General features: G+C 50.3%; 1 protein-coding gene across 1 annotated transcript; it reads right to left on the bottom strand.

The window, feature by feature from the left end:
* Positions 1–1,251: 1,251 nt before the first annotated feature.
* GGT7 (gamma-glutamyltransferase 7) lies at positions 1,252–17,036 on the bottom strand. Its single transcript, XM_015881325.2, has 15 exons — positions 16,758–17,036; positions 14,250–14,476; positions 13,955–14,106; positions 13,236–13,350; positions 12,683–12,750; positions 12,043–12,116; positions 11,447–11,640; positions 10,102–10,189; positions 9,820–9,947; positions 8,351–8,439; positions 7,519–7,671; positions 6,936–7,053; positions 6,103–6,240; positions 5,320–5,419; positions 1,252–3,904 (listed from the first exon to the last, which is right to left on the bottom strand). Exons 1-15 carry the CDS (start codon positions 16,939–16,941, stop codon positions 3,741–3,743), a joined length of 1,992 nt encoding a protein of 663 aa, XP_015736811.1. The 5' UTR covers positions 16,942–17,036; the 3' UTR covers positions 1,252–3,740.
* Between the last annotated feature and the right edge of the window lie 214 nt (positions 17,037–17,250).

Raw genomic sequence — 17,250 nt, 5'->3', positions numbered from 1 at the left:
CCCACGTGCTGCAAGTGCTCTTCCCTCTCCACCCAGTTTTTCCTAAAACCTTGCAAAATCGACAGTGTTTTTGATGCATAATATTGTTTTGTTGTTCACAAAAGAGAACAGGGTCTGGGGAACTTCAGGCAGAAGCCAACAGCACTGCACAGGGCAGGGCAAGATTCCCACCCCTAGGGATGAAGACCAGAGCCTCGTGCCCTGCCTATGGCTGCTCTGCCCCGCGGGACCCTTGCAGCCCCTAGCCCTGAGGCACACGAGGTCTGGGCAGCAGGGAGGCTCAGCTCACAGCCCTTACTCACACCAGGCACCACCAGCAGTGTGGCTCTGACCACATCTACGGAGCTCAGCAGCGTTTCCTTTGGGAGGAGCTAATGGGAGCAGCACAGGCTCCAGCCTGTCCACGTGTCCAGGCACTCAACAGGACAATGAAGCGAGCAGATCGGCGCTGCAACAGGGCGCAGAGCATCCTTGGCCCTGGATGCTGATTTCTGCTTTGTCTGGCCTTTACGTGCAGTGGTCTGGGCTTGCAACACACAGACAGAAGGATCTGCAGGTAGCAAAGCAGTGCTTCTTAACTGCAGTTGTGAATGGCATTGAACCTCAGAGAGCAATCTCTGTCTAACTGAGCTGACACTTAATGCCAGGCCCCATTTTCAGCTTACCTTAGTGTGAGAAACCGCGCATGTTAGTGGAGAGCAAAGCAAACAGGGACAGATACAAACAGATGGCTTTCAAGACCACAACAGTTGTATTTGTCAAAGGTATATCTTATTTTTTATTGCTATTTTTTGTTATTGTTATTATTATTTCCTTTATTGTTCTTCTCAGCCATCCTATAATTCATATTTCATGTTCTGAGGACCTCAGACACTTGGATGTATAAGTTTTGGGAGAGTTCTGCTTCAGAGTTGCTAGATGTCTGCAATAGCTGACTTGAAATCAGTGCAGACATTGTGCACCCGTGCCTCTAGAATATGGCCCTTTATTTCACAATGTCTGTCTCACTAGTACATATGGAAACATCAGGTGTTTATTGGTGCCATAAACTAAGTTTGATAGGTCTCATCACAACAGATTGACTTGCAGTACCAGAGACATGGGACCAATTAGCTTATCAAAGGTTTCAGTTCTGAATATAGCCGTGCAATGTGGGTGCCATTTTTAGAGAGAGGAAGTGGTGAACAATTCAAAGTACCTTCCAATTATTCTAAACAGTATTTTTTGCAACATAAGCCAGAGAGACAGTAGGGCACTTAGGAACGTGCTTTATTTAAAGGTTCTGAATAATTGCTCTGAAATCACACCTTGGGGCATATGAGCCTCTTTCAATTCAAAACCAGAGTCTTCAGCTCACAAATGAATACAGTTTCCGGCATTACAAGTGACTTTGTGAAAAGAATTGAAGGAATAAATAGAAATGTTCTTTCAAAGTGTTGTGCAGTATTCCATGCTAAGTACTGTAGCAACAATTATCTGATTGCTTTGAGCTGTGCTCATGCCATGCCATGTCTGAGGCACAGATCATTGCTGTCCTCTATCAGAAAGTCCCAAATTTCCACCCATGATTCAATGCACACAAACACACGCTCTCCTTGCTGTCTGGACCTGGAGAGGTCACCTAATGTTTTATGAATGTTCCAGCTTTGGGCAGTGCCATTTCTAGTGCCTGTGAGAGAAAAATGAATGAGCCAAGGTCCTTCTGGTGAGGACAGCCTGCTCTTGCCATAGGGGCAGTTTGGTGACAGAGGACACAACTTCCCAAAGGTAACACTGTAATTTCCTCATCTCTTGTCCGAGGCCACTGACACGGCCAGAAGTTGTGGATGCCCCATCCCTGCAGGCATTCAAGGCCAGGCTGGATGTGGCTCTGAGCAGCCTGGTCTGGTGGTTGGTGACCCTGCACATAGCAGGGGGTTGAAAGGAGATGTTCACCGTGGTACCTGGGCCATTCTATGATTCTGTGTTTCCTAACAGAAAGTGCTGTCAGCACTGATGTCTGCTTGTGGCTGCCTCCTGACTGGCCACATTTCAGCAAAGCAGAAAAGCACCCTTCTCCTTCCTCAGTGTAATGAGCAGGACTTACTGTAAGATACTTTGGGCTGCTAAGCCGGTAGGTGTCAGGAACAATTAGTCCAGTTCTCTCTGGTAGTTTCCTGACCACCTCCAAGTGCCCTGCATGCTCCCTGTGCCCTGTGGCAGCCTGTGTGGGCACAGCACTTACATGTGGACTGGTGTCTGCGAGGCTCCTTTGGAAGGAAGGCTGGGCCAGCTGTGTCACTGAGGGTCACACCAAGACAGCCACAGGCAGACACACGTGGAATTCATGCAGCAGCCATTGACCTATTTGCAATGTGGAGGAAATCACCACCGTGGAAGTGTGTCTGATTCCAGAATTTTCTAGGGCCAAGGGCTTCTCTCAAACTTGTTAGTTAAAAAAATAGAAGGAAGCATTCCAAAATGGATGGAATTAAATGGTGCAGCAAACAGATGTGGTGTTTTCTCCGTTCTCTTTCATACAAGAAACTCAGAGCTATTCTTATATTCTGTGTTTCTTGTTACAGACAGACAATTACCCCAATGGTTTTTGCTTTGCATTGGGCCCTTTCTCTGACTCTCCTCAGCTTTTCCATTAGGGCCGCTGGAGCTGAAATACAGGCGTGGATTTAGCAAGCAGAAAATCCTAAGCCTTTCTGTAGGGATTATACAATTTAGGCTTTCACAGCAGGTTGGGATAAGGCAGTGTAAGGAAAGCCCTGAATCTATCTAAACTGTTTCCAGTTTTCAGTTTGTGCTCCATGGGTTCTTACAAGCCTGCAGAGTACTTTGAAGATATCTCCAAAAAGTATCTAAGAAAAATAAGCCCATTCTCACTAAGCTTAAAATCACTGCAGAGGAGGCCAGAAAACTGTAAGAAAATTACTGGGGGTTCCACCAGTTGTTAAAAGTTGAAAACCATTGTTTCTCTTACAAAATGCATGGTGGAACAGCTTCTTCTGGGAACAAAAGCAGTGAATTTGGGGTCCATGTTTGCCAGTAAAGAGGCAGACTGGTTCAAAGTTGGACTCCAATGTGTCTGCACAGAGAACTGATTCAAAATACTTACTCCAAAATTCAAGGTTTGCAGTGATGTAAGAAAAGGAACTAACACAGGAGGCTGCATGCTGATAAAAACCATCCAGCCCAGACACAACATTAAAGGGTGCCCTGATATTCTAGCTACAGGCACCTATAAACACGACATTAGGCTGCATTAATTACTGACTTACACAAGAATGAATTTGGGAAAGAAAAGGAGATGAAGATTAGAGTATTATCAGCAGCTGTTTTTTCCTGCCATTGTTTCCTTTGCTAATGTTGCTGCTCACTAAAATTAGGTAGTTGGCTAGAACTGGGCTTTTGAAAAGACTGAAATGAATGATAAGATGATGCCAAAAGAAAAACTCCCTGTGTTCCTCTGTGTTCCTATAACAATGACTGGGCTGCTTGCAGTTCAAATCATTTTAAAAGAAAAAGAAATCAGAGAGATGTTATGCTGGCACCATTAATGCCTCCCGTGTCATCCTGGGTAGGGAACGCAGGACATTTGCTCAGCAGTGTAGATGTGTGAGTGTGTATGTGTATGTGTGTGTATGCAGTGTCCCACCCTGAGGAACAGGAGGGGGCCATCCCAGAACATGCACATCACTTGGGTTGATCTGTCTAAAGCCTTGTTCAGTTATTAAGTTGTCTGAGAGTTGCTACAATATTGTGGCTCCAGCAGCATCCACACTTCTGGGGTCCTTCAGGCCGATGATGAAACTGTTGGTTCTCCTGGCCCCATGGACCAGGGAGAGCACTTTGACTTTATTCACTTTGTGGCCCCTGGCTACAAGACATTCAATATCTTCTTCAGGAAATTCACCTGTAGGGATTTTAAAAGAGGGGTTTGTAGCTGAAACCACTGCTGCCCTTGATGCAAAGCTCTGTCTTAACCCTGTTGAGATCTTCAGGGTGTATGAAACTGCCTGTGTCCCAGATTGGGTGAGCCAAGGCTGAGGATGTCCAGCCTTTACCACCCCGAGCACATCCTCAGCAGCAGAGGCTGCTCAGAGCTGGGCAATGCTCTGTGCAGGGGAGGAGAGGAGAAGATCCAGAATATCATTTAAATATGTGGAAAACTGTCCTCTCTGAAAAGGGAAAAAGACACTGCTGGCACCCATCCTACATCGAACAAAGGACGGTCCTTACTCTGAAGAGCTCCATTACAAATAACAGTATTAAAAGCCATTCATCAACATAAGATGCTAAGCAACTCAAAACAACACTAGCTGGCAAATGACAAACTTTGTCAATTAGAATATGATAAACCCTGGGCTGTTTGCCCTTCTGCTCTTATTTTGTTTATTTGGTGTGTTTTAATTTCCATATGAATAGGAGTGCCTGAGGATATGGAGCAGGGGAAACAGATGGACAAATCCAGCAGACACATAGAGAGACCACAATGATAAACATTGTAGATGAATCTTAACATCATCTTGTTGAGCTTTTGAAGTTCTGGACTTGTTTTAATTACATTTTAGTTTTCAAGCCCATGGGTCACACTTCACAGCCATTTTTACATTTTCCTTCTGAACAGGAAGGCTTAGAAAGTTTGCTATTTTTTGTGTGCAAAATAAGAACTAAATTTCACTTATGGTTCATTCTGGTAAGATAGGGATCTTTGTGAAGAACACCAAAGAGACTAAGAATTGCAGTAAGAAGGACAAGAGCTGACAGTGAAGTTACAACTGTATCAGCACTGATGCTGAGTTTCCAGCCTTGTCCGGCTCCTTGCCTGCTCTACATCTGCTGGGATCTGAGACTGGAAAGTGAAATAAAAGTATTTATGGCAGTAGTTATAAAGCATGTGAATATTTCCTCGCTTCTGGGACCTGTTTGAGTGAAGATATTATTGCAATATGTATATTTTTTTAATTTGGATGTCCACAGTGATGTAATATCAGATCAGCTGAAAGGTTTTCAGGAAAGGACAAAAGTGCTGCCTGGAGGTGGGCTGGGAACAGAGAAGCACCTAAAAGAATTTGGACAGGTGGTGGTGGGGAGGTGAGGGAACGCTCCCCAGATGACAGCGTGGCTCAGCATGGTCTCCAAGCCTTGAAGAAGCAAGGCTGCCACTTTCTGTCTGCCCCAAAACCTCTGCGCCTAACAAAGATCCTACAGCTCAGTGAGCTGTGCACTGGGCTGTCTCATTTCCACGGCAGTGTTCCAAGGAAGTGCTGCCACTCTCCTACACACACCAGGCTCGCAGGCTGCACCGCACCCTCTGCCCATACTCACTGTCAACCTGTAAAGTGTTAGACTGAAGCTGTGGGTGAAGACGACCAAGAGACAAACTTTCACTCAGATTCTTGTTGAATGCCAACACATTTACCAGGACCTGCAAGAGAATAAAAGATCCCAAATCATAAAAATGTAAAAAGAACAGGAAAAGTGAACTTCCTGAGCATCCTCCTTATTTGTGGCTCCAAGATCTGCAAATGCAGCAGGAAAAGAAGAACTTTTCGCCAAACTGCATGAACAAAGGCAGGTTTTCACAATGTGAAGAGCACCTTGAAATACAGCCTGTATGTTGTAGGAAAAGCTTTTTTTTTCCAGGCTCACATGGGCAATTTGTCACACAGTTCCTGCTAAATTAGGAGAGTTGTAAGTCTGGAACATGACATAATCTCTAAAAATGTATTTCTCTAGGCCACAATATCAGCATGCAACTTCTAACAAAGCATAAGGAAGAAATGGTTGGCTTTAATTTTGCCCTGGATTATGCCTTCCAAGAGATAAGGAAGACAGAAGCCAAATTTTTTTTTAATAGCGTGGTACTGTTGTTTAAATAGTGAAGCTACTGGCACTTGCTTCACTCAGTTACAAATTATGAGGAGCTCCCCAGTGTATAGTGAAATAATCTGGACATGCTAAAAGGCGTTTTTCATGCGGTAGAAAGAGCTCCCAGAGGCACACAGCCCAGAACATCAGGATGGAAAGCTTGTGCTGCAGGAGGGGATGCTGCTCAGTACTGAGTCCAGCAGCTGCATGAGGAGGTGGGCACCTGGACACAGCACTGACCTGAACGATGCCGCTCAAGGCTTTGTCCCCACCGTTAGCCCCCAGACTCAGGTACGTCCCACACATCCCCTCTGATGGCCTCACGATGGTGGGCAACAAGAAAGACAGGGGCCGTTTCCGAGGCTGAATGAGATTTTGCTGCAGAAAAGATGTACCAAAACATTCATCAAGGAGCTGTGCAGGTTAACTACTTATTCCTTCCGCTGGAGCCAGCAGTTGCACCTGCACAGTTTTATAAGGCTGTTATTGTCACTGCTGTCATCTTGCTCTCTGAAGTTAACAGGACCCAGCCTGTTTCACGTCCTCAAAGCTCTTTTATAGAAGACATACAGAGCCATTTACCCACTCCTAGTGTACCAACACAGAAGACTGGGACAGTTTTGCAATATATGGCAACAAGATTCAACAAGGCAGAGCTAGATGCTACCAGGACCTGTCTGTTTGTTTCTTTGAAAGACCTGAAGATTTTTCTTCTACCATTTATTACTTTAAAATCTGCAGAGTAATGATTCATAATGAGTTATTAATTCAAGTCCCTAGAGGACAATTGTTCTAAAGTGCATCTGGGCTACAGGAAAAACAGTTCCCTGAGATACACAGCTGTGCTGTGCTGTTTGACAACACCGCATTACAGTGATAACTGATGCACATGAAGCCTCCCGCTTACTCTATTTCAGCAGCTCATGTAGTGAAAAGACAGGAGCTTTCTATAGACAGCTCTCTCTGAGTTACTAATAAGCCACCAAATAACCTCACCACTGTGGAGATGAGAATACAATTAATACGAATAATGCAGGCAGCTCAAACAAAGAATTTGTTGTGCTGTTCATTACCGGCCTGGGAATGGAGTGGTTCGTTGTTGTGTTTTGCCAGGAGAAGTCCAACATCTGGCTGTTTAGGAGTACTCCAGAGGGTGTCATTATTCCACTGCCAAATGGACGATTCAAAGAACTGAAAAGAAATGAGAAGAAATCCCATACAATTTTTCACTGTGTACACATCGAGGCCTTCAGTGATGTGATTTTCGGTCCTGTCTTGGCTTGACAGAAAGTCAGCCATGTTCTTTGAAGGTGTGCACAGTGGAAGTCTCTGTGTATTTAAGAACAGCACTGTAACCAGGTGGATGACAGAACATCAATCCCTCCTTGTGCTCAGGGATTCCCCCCAGGTGGTGGGTAGAGCTGGTAGAGCTGCACAGCATGGTTTAAACACCTTGGGGCCTTCCCAGCTCCCCCCCAGCTTCTCCACTCCTCCTGTTGCAGAACTAATGGCTGGAGCAGCCCCACAGGGGCTGTGAAGGGAGTGAAGCCCACGCTCCACCCAGCAGCACTCTGGGTCTGGCTCTGTGCTGCCCTGCTGAACCTTTCTTCTCTCTGCTCCCACCCTCTGAGTGCATTGTGAAGCCTTAGTCTTTACCTTAGGACTGCGACAATGAAGTCATCGGGTCCCATGACAAGAACCTGGCTGGCGGCAGGTCCGCTCTCCACAGAGAAGTGAGGCAGGCGGAGATCCGATGAGAAGGGCTGGGAATCATTTATCAGCTGGCGCAGGGAATCAGCTTCTGATTTACTTCAGCAGTGAGGAAGGGAAAGAGAAAAGGTGATGAGCGTAGGAAGCCGAATGTCTCTTGGTCTCCTGGTGGGGGATTCATTTACACAGCTGCAGGACTGCTCCCTGCAGAGCCTGGCACTGCGGGCAGGGAACCACCCCACTTAGCCAGTGGAAGGAGACAAGGCAGCCCTCCCACAGCCACCAACCTCCCAGGCTCTACCCATGGATGTGAACCCCACCCTGGAAGATGAGAGGTGTCAGCACTGGCTGAGAGCTGGTTCCCTGCATGCAGAGGAGGGTGAGACAAATCCAGCTCTACCCACCAGCTGAGATTAAACCTGGCTCTGCAGGAGGCTCGGCTGCAATCCCAGGCCTGGCACCTCCCATGCCTCTGGATGTGCTGCAAAGGCAGCTTGTCTGAGCCCCCAAGATGGAAAACTTAGAGAGGTCAGAAAAAGGGAGGAACCCTCCAGAAAAGCAGGACCTCTGTGTGAGGACATCGTGTGTTTCATCTCCACAGCCCTGTGCTATCAGCTGTGATCCTTGTGGGTGAGTGAGCCCAAGGACTGTGCTTCCCTCAGTAAAACAGAAATAGAAAAAACACAGGTTTCCTTGTGTGCAGGAAAGAGGAAATCCAGGAATGATACCCAAACCACACACCTTGTAACCACCAACGTGCCATCAGCCTCAGACCTACCTCAGCATCCCTTCTGCAGCATGAACAATGGACGCATCATCAGATGGGTCTCCCAAGTTGCTAGCTAGGCTCAGAGCTATTTTTAATGTCTAAATTGAACACACAAAGAAGGAAACACAGAACATCATTTAGGTGGTACTGGAAATATCACTTCTGATACACCAAACAGGAGGTACCTGCTCTGCCAGCATGTTGTCAAAAGCCTATGAACTCAAATATGGATATGGGGACCAGTGAGGGTCAGATTTTCATGGCAAAATGCAGGCAGAGGGAAGGCAAATGCATCAAGTAGCATTTGTATGCATTCTACCTTCCAGGTGGGGTTTTCCAGTTGTTTTAGCCCAGCTGTGGTTCAGCAGTATTGCCAGCTGGCAGATGGGATTACCAGCATGCTACTTTCTTTCTATTTCTGTTCCTGAATGGTCACCACAACAGAAGAGATGAGACCAAATCCCGGTGCAAAAATGGGTCCTGGGTTTGCTGTTATGTCTGGGATGGCACAAGACTGTCAGTTTTCAGGTCATGCCATTTTCATCCAAGTTTCAAAAGAGCTCATTTCCATTTTGATATGTGCCACTCCAGTATGTTCTCAGTATGTTCTCCAGTAGGAGAACAACCAGTCTTGAAAAGCCGTACTTTATCTTCTGATGTACAGTACAGAGCATGATTAACTTCTGGACAAGGTGGTGTTTCTATGAAAACATGACCACCATAGCATAGGTAGGATGTACAAGCAGTTTGGTGGCTTCCTTGAAACAAACAGAGCCGATGTCTAACCCACGGGCTCTGGTTAAAGACATTGTGGTCACTGCTGTTCCAGGGCTGACTTAGCACTGAATCTCAGCAATGTGATTAGCTTTGCATTCCTGAGAAGTCAGGATTATGTGTGTCCTGAAGTGAATGCCCTTCACCTAGAGGCTGCTGCTCCTCACCTGTGACATGTTAACTAGTGAGTGAAACTCTTCATCAGGTGTAAATGCAGAACAAAAGATTCATTTAAAGCTCCCTGAAGAGTACTCAAAATAACTCTTCTGAGTCACCCTTCTCACTCTCTTCATAGCTCTAGCAGCATGTAACACCCCCAGCTGCTGTATTTTTGCTAAGGCAGTAGCTTTCCTGTGCTGTGCAAGGTGCCCCCTCTACAAGAACCTCTGTAGCAGAAAAGGTGGAAGAAATCAGTGGAATGCCATTAGATGCTGTAGGGTCATTCTCACATACAGGAAGTTGGCAAAAACCACAGTCTGGTCTTCCGAAAAGGCTCTGCTTAAGCTAGAAAGAGCTCAGCTGGGCAGGGGGCTCCAGCATCGCACCTACCTGAGGCAGTAGCACAGCTCAGATTTACACCTTAGCAGTCTATTTGCTCATTCTCCTCTGGCAATCACCTACAAACATTTTTGTACAACCAAGGAATAAATGAATCATTCTCTAGCAGCACAACAAAGTCATCCAAATGCTGACCCTCCTCTTACCTCTGCAATCCAGTGCAAGACACTCCCCCTGGATGCTAGATTTGTGATGTTAAAGCCCTCGAGGATATTCAGTGCTGTGATCAGAGCAGGACCTGCATGTGGAGGTGGGGGACTCAAGACAAGATGACCTGTGAGGAGAAGAAACTTCCTGAACATGTCTGGTGCGTCAGTTGCAGTAGGGAATTGCAGGAAACTCCCTGAAAGGCTTTTCTGCAGATGCTGTTACACTGTCACCTCCTGTCAAGTGAAGTGCGTGACAGTGAGTCAGGCAGCGATATTTACCTCGATATGTTGTGTGCACAGGATTCCCCACTGTAACACTGTAATTGCTGAAGTCTTCCTCCACCAAGACTCCTCCGTAGTTTTGGACCTGAGTAGGAGAACAGAACTGAGAAAGCTGGGTTGAGGCTCCTGCTGGCCTGGGTGAGTAATCCCCACATTGTTAAGCAACTAACATGAGATTCCTGAGCCACGTTCTACAGAATCCCCTGAAAATGTGTACTTTCATGGCTTTGGCAGCTTGGCTCACCCTTCACCAGCACTGGAAAGCTATGCAGTTTATCTTCAACAGCCCACTCATCCCATGGCTGCCTGCAGAAGTTCTGCCGACCCACCGGGAGGTGACAAGCACTGCCTTGCAGCCTTTCTGCCCCTGGGTGGCAAGGATGAATACACTGAAGGTTATGGAGTATTGGAATGCTGCCAGGAAGGACACTGGGTGCAGCAGATCTCCACTAAGAGAAATCTTTAGCTCCCAATTTCCACCCTATTTTTGATTATTTCAGGTGATAAGGGAGGATTGCTGTACCATTGATCTTTCCATAAAACTTCTCTGGGCTGGTAATTTTCATGTGTGCAGTAAAGGTGGGTAATTCCATCCACTGCAGGTCCTCAGTTCTTGAATTACGATGGAGATGAGTTAGAGCCATCATAACAGCACTGTGCTGGTCTTAAAAACCCCCTGGCACAGGTACTGCTCTCAGTCAGTGCACAGGTGTTACTGCATTCAGAGCACTCCCTGCAGAGCAATACTCTGTATCTGTGCATTCCCACCTCATGATTGAAACCAAAGGGCTGCGTGCTTGAGTGATTTTTCCACCCCTCCCTTGGCTGAAACAATAAACACTGTGAAGCTGATGTGGGAAGCCAGCACTTTGCTCTGCAACCGAATCTAGAATAGCACACCTGATCCCAGAGCTTGCTGGGCTCTTTGTGCTGCAGCCCAGAGCTGGCACTTCCCTGCACCGCCGACCTGGGACATCTCCTATTCCTCATTCTCCACCTCTGCTGTCGTCCATGTGAGCCAACTGAAAAGGTATCCTAACACATAGTTCATATCTAAGAATTGAGCCAAATAAGTCCATCCCAGACTACTGAAAATACACTGAAGGAGCATCACTTGAACAACGGTGGCCAGGAGAAATGGTGCCACCTGCCACCCTTACTGCAGCTACCATAAAAGTAGACTTCCAGTACTGACTACATGAAAGGGTTCTTAGCATGCTAGTGAACATCTGTATAGCTGTCACTGTCGCCAGAGTGGGCTGGGTTGTTGTTTGCTTTGTTTTCCATTGCTATATTTTGAGATAACAACTAGCAGCAGGAGTAGCCAGCAGACATGGCCCACCTCAGCGATGGTCTCCTGGCTCAAGTTTCCGCTGTAGAAAGCTGAAGTCCCTTCTGCACCAACTAGCTCCAGGACAGCTGCGAGGTCCAGACGCCTCACAAACATGCCAGGCAACAAAGGCTGGCCATCTGGCAGGAAGGTCTCCCGAAACTTGTCAGAGTAGTTCAGGTCTTTAAGTTCACTCGCAGCTTTGGCTGTGGGAGAGAAGGAGAGGGGCAGGGGAGGGACATCCAGAAACCCCAGGATACACAAATGTGCAGGGAACCTGGGAACTTGCTGCTGCCTCTAGCCCTGTTTCCAAACCAGAGAGCCAAAATGCAAGGGATGGATCACACCTCCAATGCAACTGGGGTGGAAATCCAAAGAAACCCTGCCACCTTCCCACCGCCCTGACAAAGGGCTCTAGGTTTGCAGTCACTACGCACCTCTTGCAGACCCCTGCTTTGCCTCTCTCCCACTGCCACCCATTCCCAGCTCCAAAGCACTCTGATTTCCCATGTACAACCACCTAACCTGCCCCAAACCCTGCAAGAAGCCACCCTCACAGTGGGCTCCTTTGTTCTGTGTGCCACCTTGGCTCCCCAGCATGTGCTCACCCAAATCATGCGTGACATTAAATCCATCCCGGGCAACGGCAGCCACGAGGCCCAGCAGCTGTGACCAGGGGAGCCTGCAAAAGGAGAGCAGCCAAGGAACCATGTGCCCATGCGGGTGGTGGGGCAGACAGGCTTTCGGCAAGCTGGCCGAAACAAGCACGGGGCTTTTAGTGGTTTGTTTCTTTCCAGTAGGATTCATTCCTCCCCAGAGGAAAATATCAGTGCAAAGATGGGGAAATGGGCACCTCTGGAGCAAAATGTCACATCCCTTAGTGAGTTATTCAGTCTCTCTATTACTCTCACTGCTCTAGCAGGGCATCAAGCACAACTGCATTTCTCAGGATCCAGCTAAAGACAGAGCTGAGAACGTATGAAAATGCACAAAAATGTTATTCACACATTTCTGAGAACATGAATTGCCCATCTCATTGGAAAGCGTGTGGAAGAATTTCACCGTGCGGAAAATCTGGCCAAGCTGAATTATTTTGTTAAATAAAGCACCAAACCTTGGATGTGCTTTTCAGCTTGAACCTCCAAATGCCCGTTAGCTGATAGTTTTGACTGGTGGCTGAGGGCATGCTCTGATGGAGAGGGGCTGTGAGGGAGCCTGGGGTACAGCACATGCAAGGTGGGCTCTTACCTGCCATGCAGCTGGTGCGCCCGGTGCATGCCTTGTAGTGTGCCAGGCACCCCCACGAGCAAACCTGGCTGTAGAAAGGGAAGGGCAAAAGAGAAGAGGGAAATGCAAGACCCCTAGCTACAAGTCAAGGAGCTGTGATTAATGCTCACACAGAAAGTGTCTGGTCTTTAGGAGAGAGGAAGAGGTCTGTGGCAAGACACTAAAGCAGGAAAGAAGTCTTTGGAAGGAACGAGGAAACTTCAACCCCAGTGTCAATCCAATTTGGTCAGGAGAAATAATCCAACCCAATGACGTGGGATCTTGCTCCGTCATGGCACATTTGCCCATCCAGATCACCACTGCCAAAAGATGTTTCACTCCCTGCCCCAACAGGCCTCTCTGCTCCCCATGCCCTGCAGGCTCCAGGTCTTCTTGAGGTGATACAGGAGGGTTTCCCTTGGCTCCTCATGCTCACAGGGCCCTGAGGCTCCCACGGTGGCCTCCTGTCACTTCCCTGGGCCTCTCTCACACTGAGAGCCCCCATCCCGCCCAGCCCTGCTAGAGGGCTCCTCACCTTGGTGTCCTTCAGCAGATCACCATCCAACGGGACACCCAGCGGAGCCACCTCACGGAAGTCGATCACTTGGCTCTGGTTCTTCCGGATGTCATGGACCAGCATCACCCCACCCCTGTGTGAGAGTGGAGTCAGGCATGGCACCAGCTGTCCCCACTGCCACCGCTGCCATGAAGCCCATGCAAAGAGCAGACCCTCATCAGGGATGAAGCCGATCGGTGCCTGCCAGAATGGCCAGAGGGCCGCTGGCCCTGTTCCATCACCAGGCTGGACTGCATGGGATTTTCTTTCTAATCCTGGCTGGTTTGCAACAAAAGAGGGGGTTGCTTACAACAAAGCAACATCCTACCCAGCCTGGGGGAGCTGTGGAGTGGGTTTGTGCCATGTCCTGCACCTCCCATAGCTCAGGGACACCAGGAGGAGTGGGGAGATGGGGCCAGCTGGGCTGGAGGTCGGGCTTCAGGAAACTTAGGAAACACTTCTTTACAGAAAGGGCAGTTAAACACTGGAATGGGCTCCCCAGGTAGAAGGCTGAGTCAACGTCCCTGGATGTGTTTAAGAGCCGTTTGGATGTGGTGCTCAGGGATATGATTTAGCAGAGGGTTGTTAAGAGTTAGGGTACTATGGTTAGGTCACACTTGATGACCTTTAGGGTCTTTTCCAACCTGAGTAACTCTATGACCCTGCTGGGAGGGCGCAAGGGAGCAGCTGGCACCTACCCGCCGATGCCTGAGGTGTGGGGGTTCACCACTCCTGCACAGAGCACTGATGCGATGGCTGCGTCCACCGAGGAGCCCTGCTTGCTGAGCACCTCAACGCCCAGTGCTGTGCAGCGGGCAGCGTCCGTCACCACGGCTCCTCGCTGGAAGAGCTGCCAATAGAGAGAGGGTTGTGCCCAGCTCTGCACCCACGCGGAGCTGCAATTTGAATGCCTGGATGTGCAGCCAAGTCTGTCCTGCATGTCCAAAGCCAAAACAACCCAACGCATGCTGCAAAGCCACTGCTTTGTCTCACCTGAGGGTCTCCAAAGTAGATCTGCATGATCAAGGCCACCGTGACCCCTGTGGCGAAGGTGAGGCAGGCAGTGATAATGACGGTCAGCCCGTCCTGCCGGCAGCTGCAGTCTCCAGAGAAGGGGTCCTTGCTGGTCTGGCGCAGGGGAGATGCGTCCTGGCTGCCCATCTCTGAGGAGGACGAGGGCAGGCGCTGCAGGCGTGCGGACTTCAGGAAGGAGTCTGGGTCTTTGTGGGCAGCAAGGAGAAAACAAGGATTAGTGATTGAGCAACACGGGGCTCTTGTTGCAGTGTTTACCCAGCACTAGCGTTACACCAAGCCACATCCAGTAGAGCTATTACTTTCCCAATTGGTATGAGCTCTCAGTAGACTTTCTGGATCAGGTACCTCTCCGGGTTGTTTTGTTGTTCCTTTCCTTTAGCTGAAACCATCCCAAGATTACTTTCCTGGAGATTAAGAGGGGGAAAAGAACTGACCTTTTCCCCATTCATCATTCTTTAGGGGCAGACCCATGATTACTGCCCTGTTTGGATGGGTTCTAACACAGCACTGATTGCAAAGAGGTCTCAGAAATGCAGCAGAACTGAAGAGGACATTCCAACTCAGAAAAGCAGCAGCCATATCTGGAGCTATACTTCAGCACCTCAGCAAAACAGTCTCAGGCACAGGAAACACATCCACTGACTCTTGATTGAAGTGGGGGCAGAAAAGAGCAAACCTGCAAATAGGATCTGGAGATCCCCCGGCCCCGGCTGCAGGGAAGGCTCTGTGTGAGTCTCTCTGAGATCCAGCTGGGTGCTGAATGCCCAGCCTCACAGTGAACACCATGGGGAGGAGTTTTGCTGGGCAGCAAGCAAAGCTCAGGATGATCAGAAGGCCTGAGACATGCCTTGGCTCTCTGCTCACATTGGCTCTGAGGGGTTTGCTGGCCCAGCACCCTGGGCAGCCCAGCATTCCCAGCCCCACCAGGCACCGTACCGCCCCAAGCCAGGAGCTCCCAGGTGAGCAGGTCCAAGCAGGGAGGGCTGCAGCATGCAGTGATGTTCCTGGTGCGGGTGGTGGGGACGCCCTGCTGAGGGGTGTCACAGATGTCCCACAGGGCTTTGGGCAATTGCTCATCTTGCATGACCCCAGTGCTGTGCTTGGACAGCACAGCCATGATTCAGCTGCAGGCAGCTGGTCTGAGCACAGAATGCAAGTAGCATCCCAGCACCAACACGCATCCTCCTTGGCCCTCAGCCCCACCTGGCTGAAGCCATGAAGGGACATTTTTATGGTTGTAAGTGGGGAGCAGCACTGTGGGGACACGAGCCCACATCAGCCCTGGATGTGCCGTGGTGGAACAACAGAGGCCGGATCTGCTTGCAGGTGCACTCTGCAGTGAGGGACACTTCTGTCCTCTGAGATGGCTGTCCCTGTACCCACCAGCACTACAGGGGACAACTGTTGGCAAACCTTCCGTGCTGCAGAACCCAAAGGTCTGGATTCCTTGCCCTGGGGGCCTGGCAGACAATGTGATGTGAAGAAGCATGGATGGTTTTTGCAAGACACACACAATGCCAGATGAGTGTGAGGCTCCATGTGGCAGCACAGGTGATGCATGCAGCTCTTCCAGGCAGCACCTGGGGATGTGGTGAAGACCCACACCCAGCAGGACCCCCACACAACCCACATGAATCTCCACTTGTGCCCCCCATGCAAAAGGACAGAGCTGGCACCGCTCCTGCCCTGCTGCCTGTGCCACCTTCACCTCACCACATCCAAAGGCAATGGTGTGCTGTGGGAAATAGGGTGGAAAAAGACAACAGAAACTGCACTCAGTGTTCACAGCACAACGAGGTCACAGACAAGGTGCAGGCAGAGCTGAGATCCATCTGCAGGCTACGGAACAGCCCAGGAGCAGCATGTGTTTGAGCTATGGGGCCATAGGTCAGGGTGGGAGCAGGCCCTGGGTATAGCACAGCCCAGTGGCAATGAACTGCGACCCGGGATGCACACAAGGAAGAACTCAGGGCTGTGGAAAGCACCTCGTGGTGGGGTCCTGGGGATGTCATGCAGCGATGGGCTCTGGTGCTTGCAGAAACATGAAATGAAGGAGAAAAAAAAAAACACACCACGACTCTGGACTATTGACAAGGAAGTAACAAATTAAAACAGGCAAAAGGTTTTCCACAAGCATCAAAAGAAACCTGACTTTATTAAAGCCATGCACCCGGCAGGGACGAGCGCCGGCTCCCTGCAAAGCCCCTCGCGCTCGCCGGGCAGCTCCGGCAGGAACGAGGAACGTGGGAGCGAGAGGAGAATGAACGACACGGAGCAGCGGCGGGACGGAGCCCCGCGGGACGAGGGGTGAACGTGGAGCAGCGCTGGGGAGCGATGGGGGCGGCCCCGGGGACACGGCGAACGGACGGACGGGCGGGGCGGACCGGCCGCCATCCAGCGCGGGGGACCCCGGGACGCGGCGGGGCCGGGAACATGCGGGGCCGGGGCCGGGCCGCCGCCCCTCACCCGTGTCCTGCTCGCCCAGGAACGCGTCCTCCTCCTTCCTGGCGCGGAGGCCGCTCTCGACAGCGCCGCCCGCCTCCTCCTCGGGCAGCCGCGGGAAGCTGGTGATGCTCATGTAATCCACGGGCGAGTAGGCGCCCAGCGCGCGCTGCCGGCCCCCCGCCGCCTCCTCCTCGGGCGCCGCCATCCCGCCCCAACGCCCCGCGCCGCCGGAACGGGCCGGGCCGCGCCGAAGCCTCCGCCGGGGCGGGGCCGGAACCGGGACGGGGCGGGAGCTGCTCGGCGTCAGAGCGCGGTGACGGCGGGCGCGGGGTTTGCGTTGTGCGGCAGCGCGACATTCCGCTCCCGCCCGGCAGCACGAGCGGCCCGCGGCGCTACCGGGAAATCACCGCGCCTCGAGGGAACGTGTCTGCGAGCGCAGCCTGCGCTGCTCGGAAAGCGGGACGGCACCTTCGGGAGGCACATGGAGAGCCTGAAACCTCAGCGGTGCGCTCCG

Source organism: Coturnix japonica, chromosome 19 (assembly GCF_054131305.1).
Source record: "Coturnix japonica strain WE chromosome 19, WE-NBRP24, whole genome shotgun sequence".
Classification (NCBI taxonomy): domain Eukaryota; kingdom Metazoa; phylum Chordata; class Aves; order Galliformes; family Phasianidae; genus Coturnix; species Coturnix japonica.
This window is presented reverse-complemented; position numbering and strand designations above follow the sequence as displayed.

What these genes read in the sequence shown, in the direction of transcription:
- GGT7 (XM_015881325.2), bottom strand. Translation starts at nt 16,941, where the DNA reads ATGGCGGCGCCCGAGGAGGAGGCGGCGGGGGGCCGGCAGCGCGCGCTG. An exon ending in CCTGGGCGAGCAGGACACGG is followed by an intron (nt 14,477 to 16,757) that starts GTGAGGGGCGGC and finishes CTGCCCACAAAG; the next exon opens with ACCCAGACTCCTTCCTGAAG. An exon ending in TCTTGCACTGGATTGCAGAG is followed by an intron (nt 8,440 to 9,819) that starts GTAAGAGGAGGG and finishes TGTTCAATTTAG; the next exon opens with ACATTAAAAATAGCTCTGAG.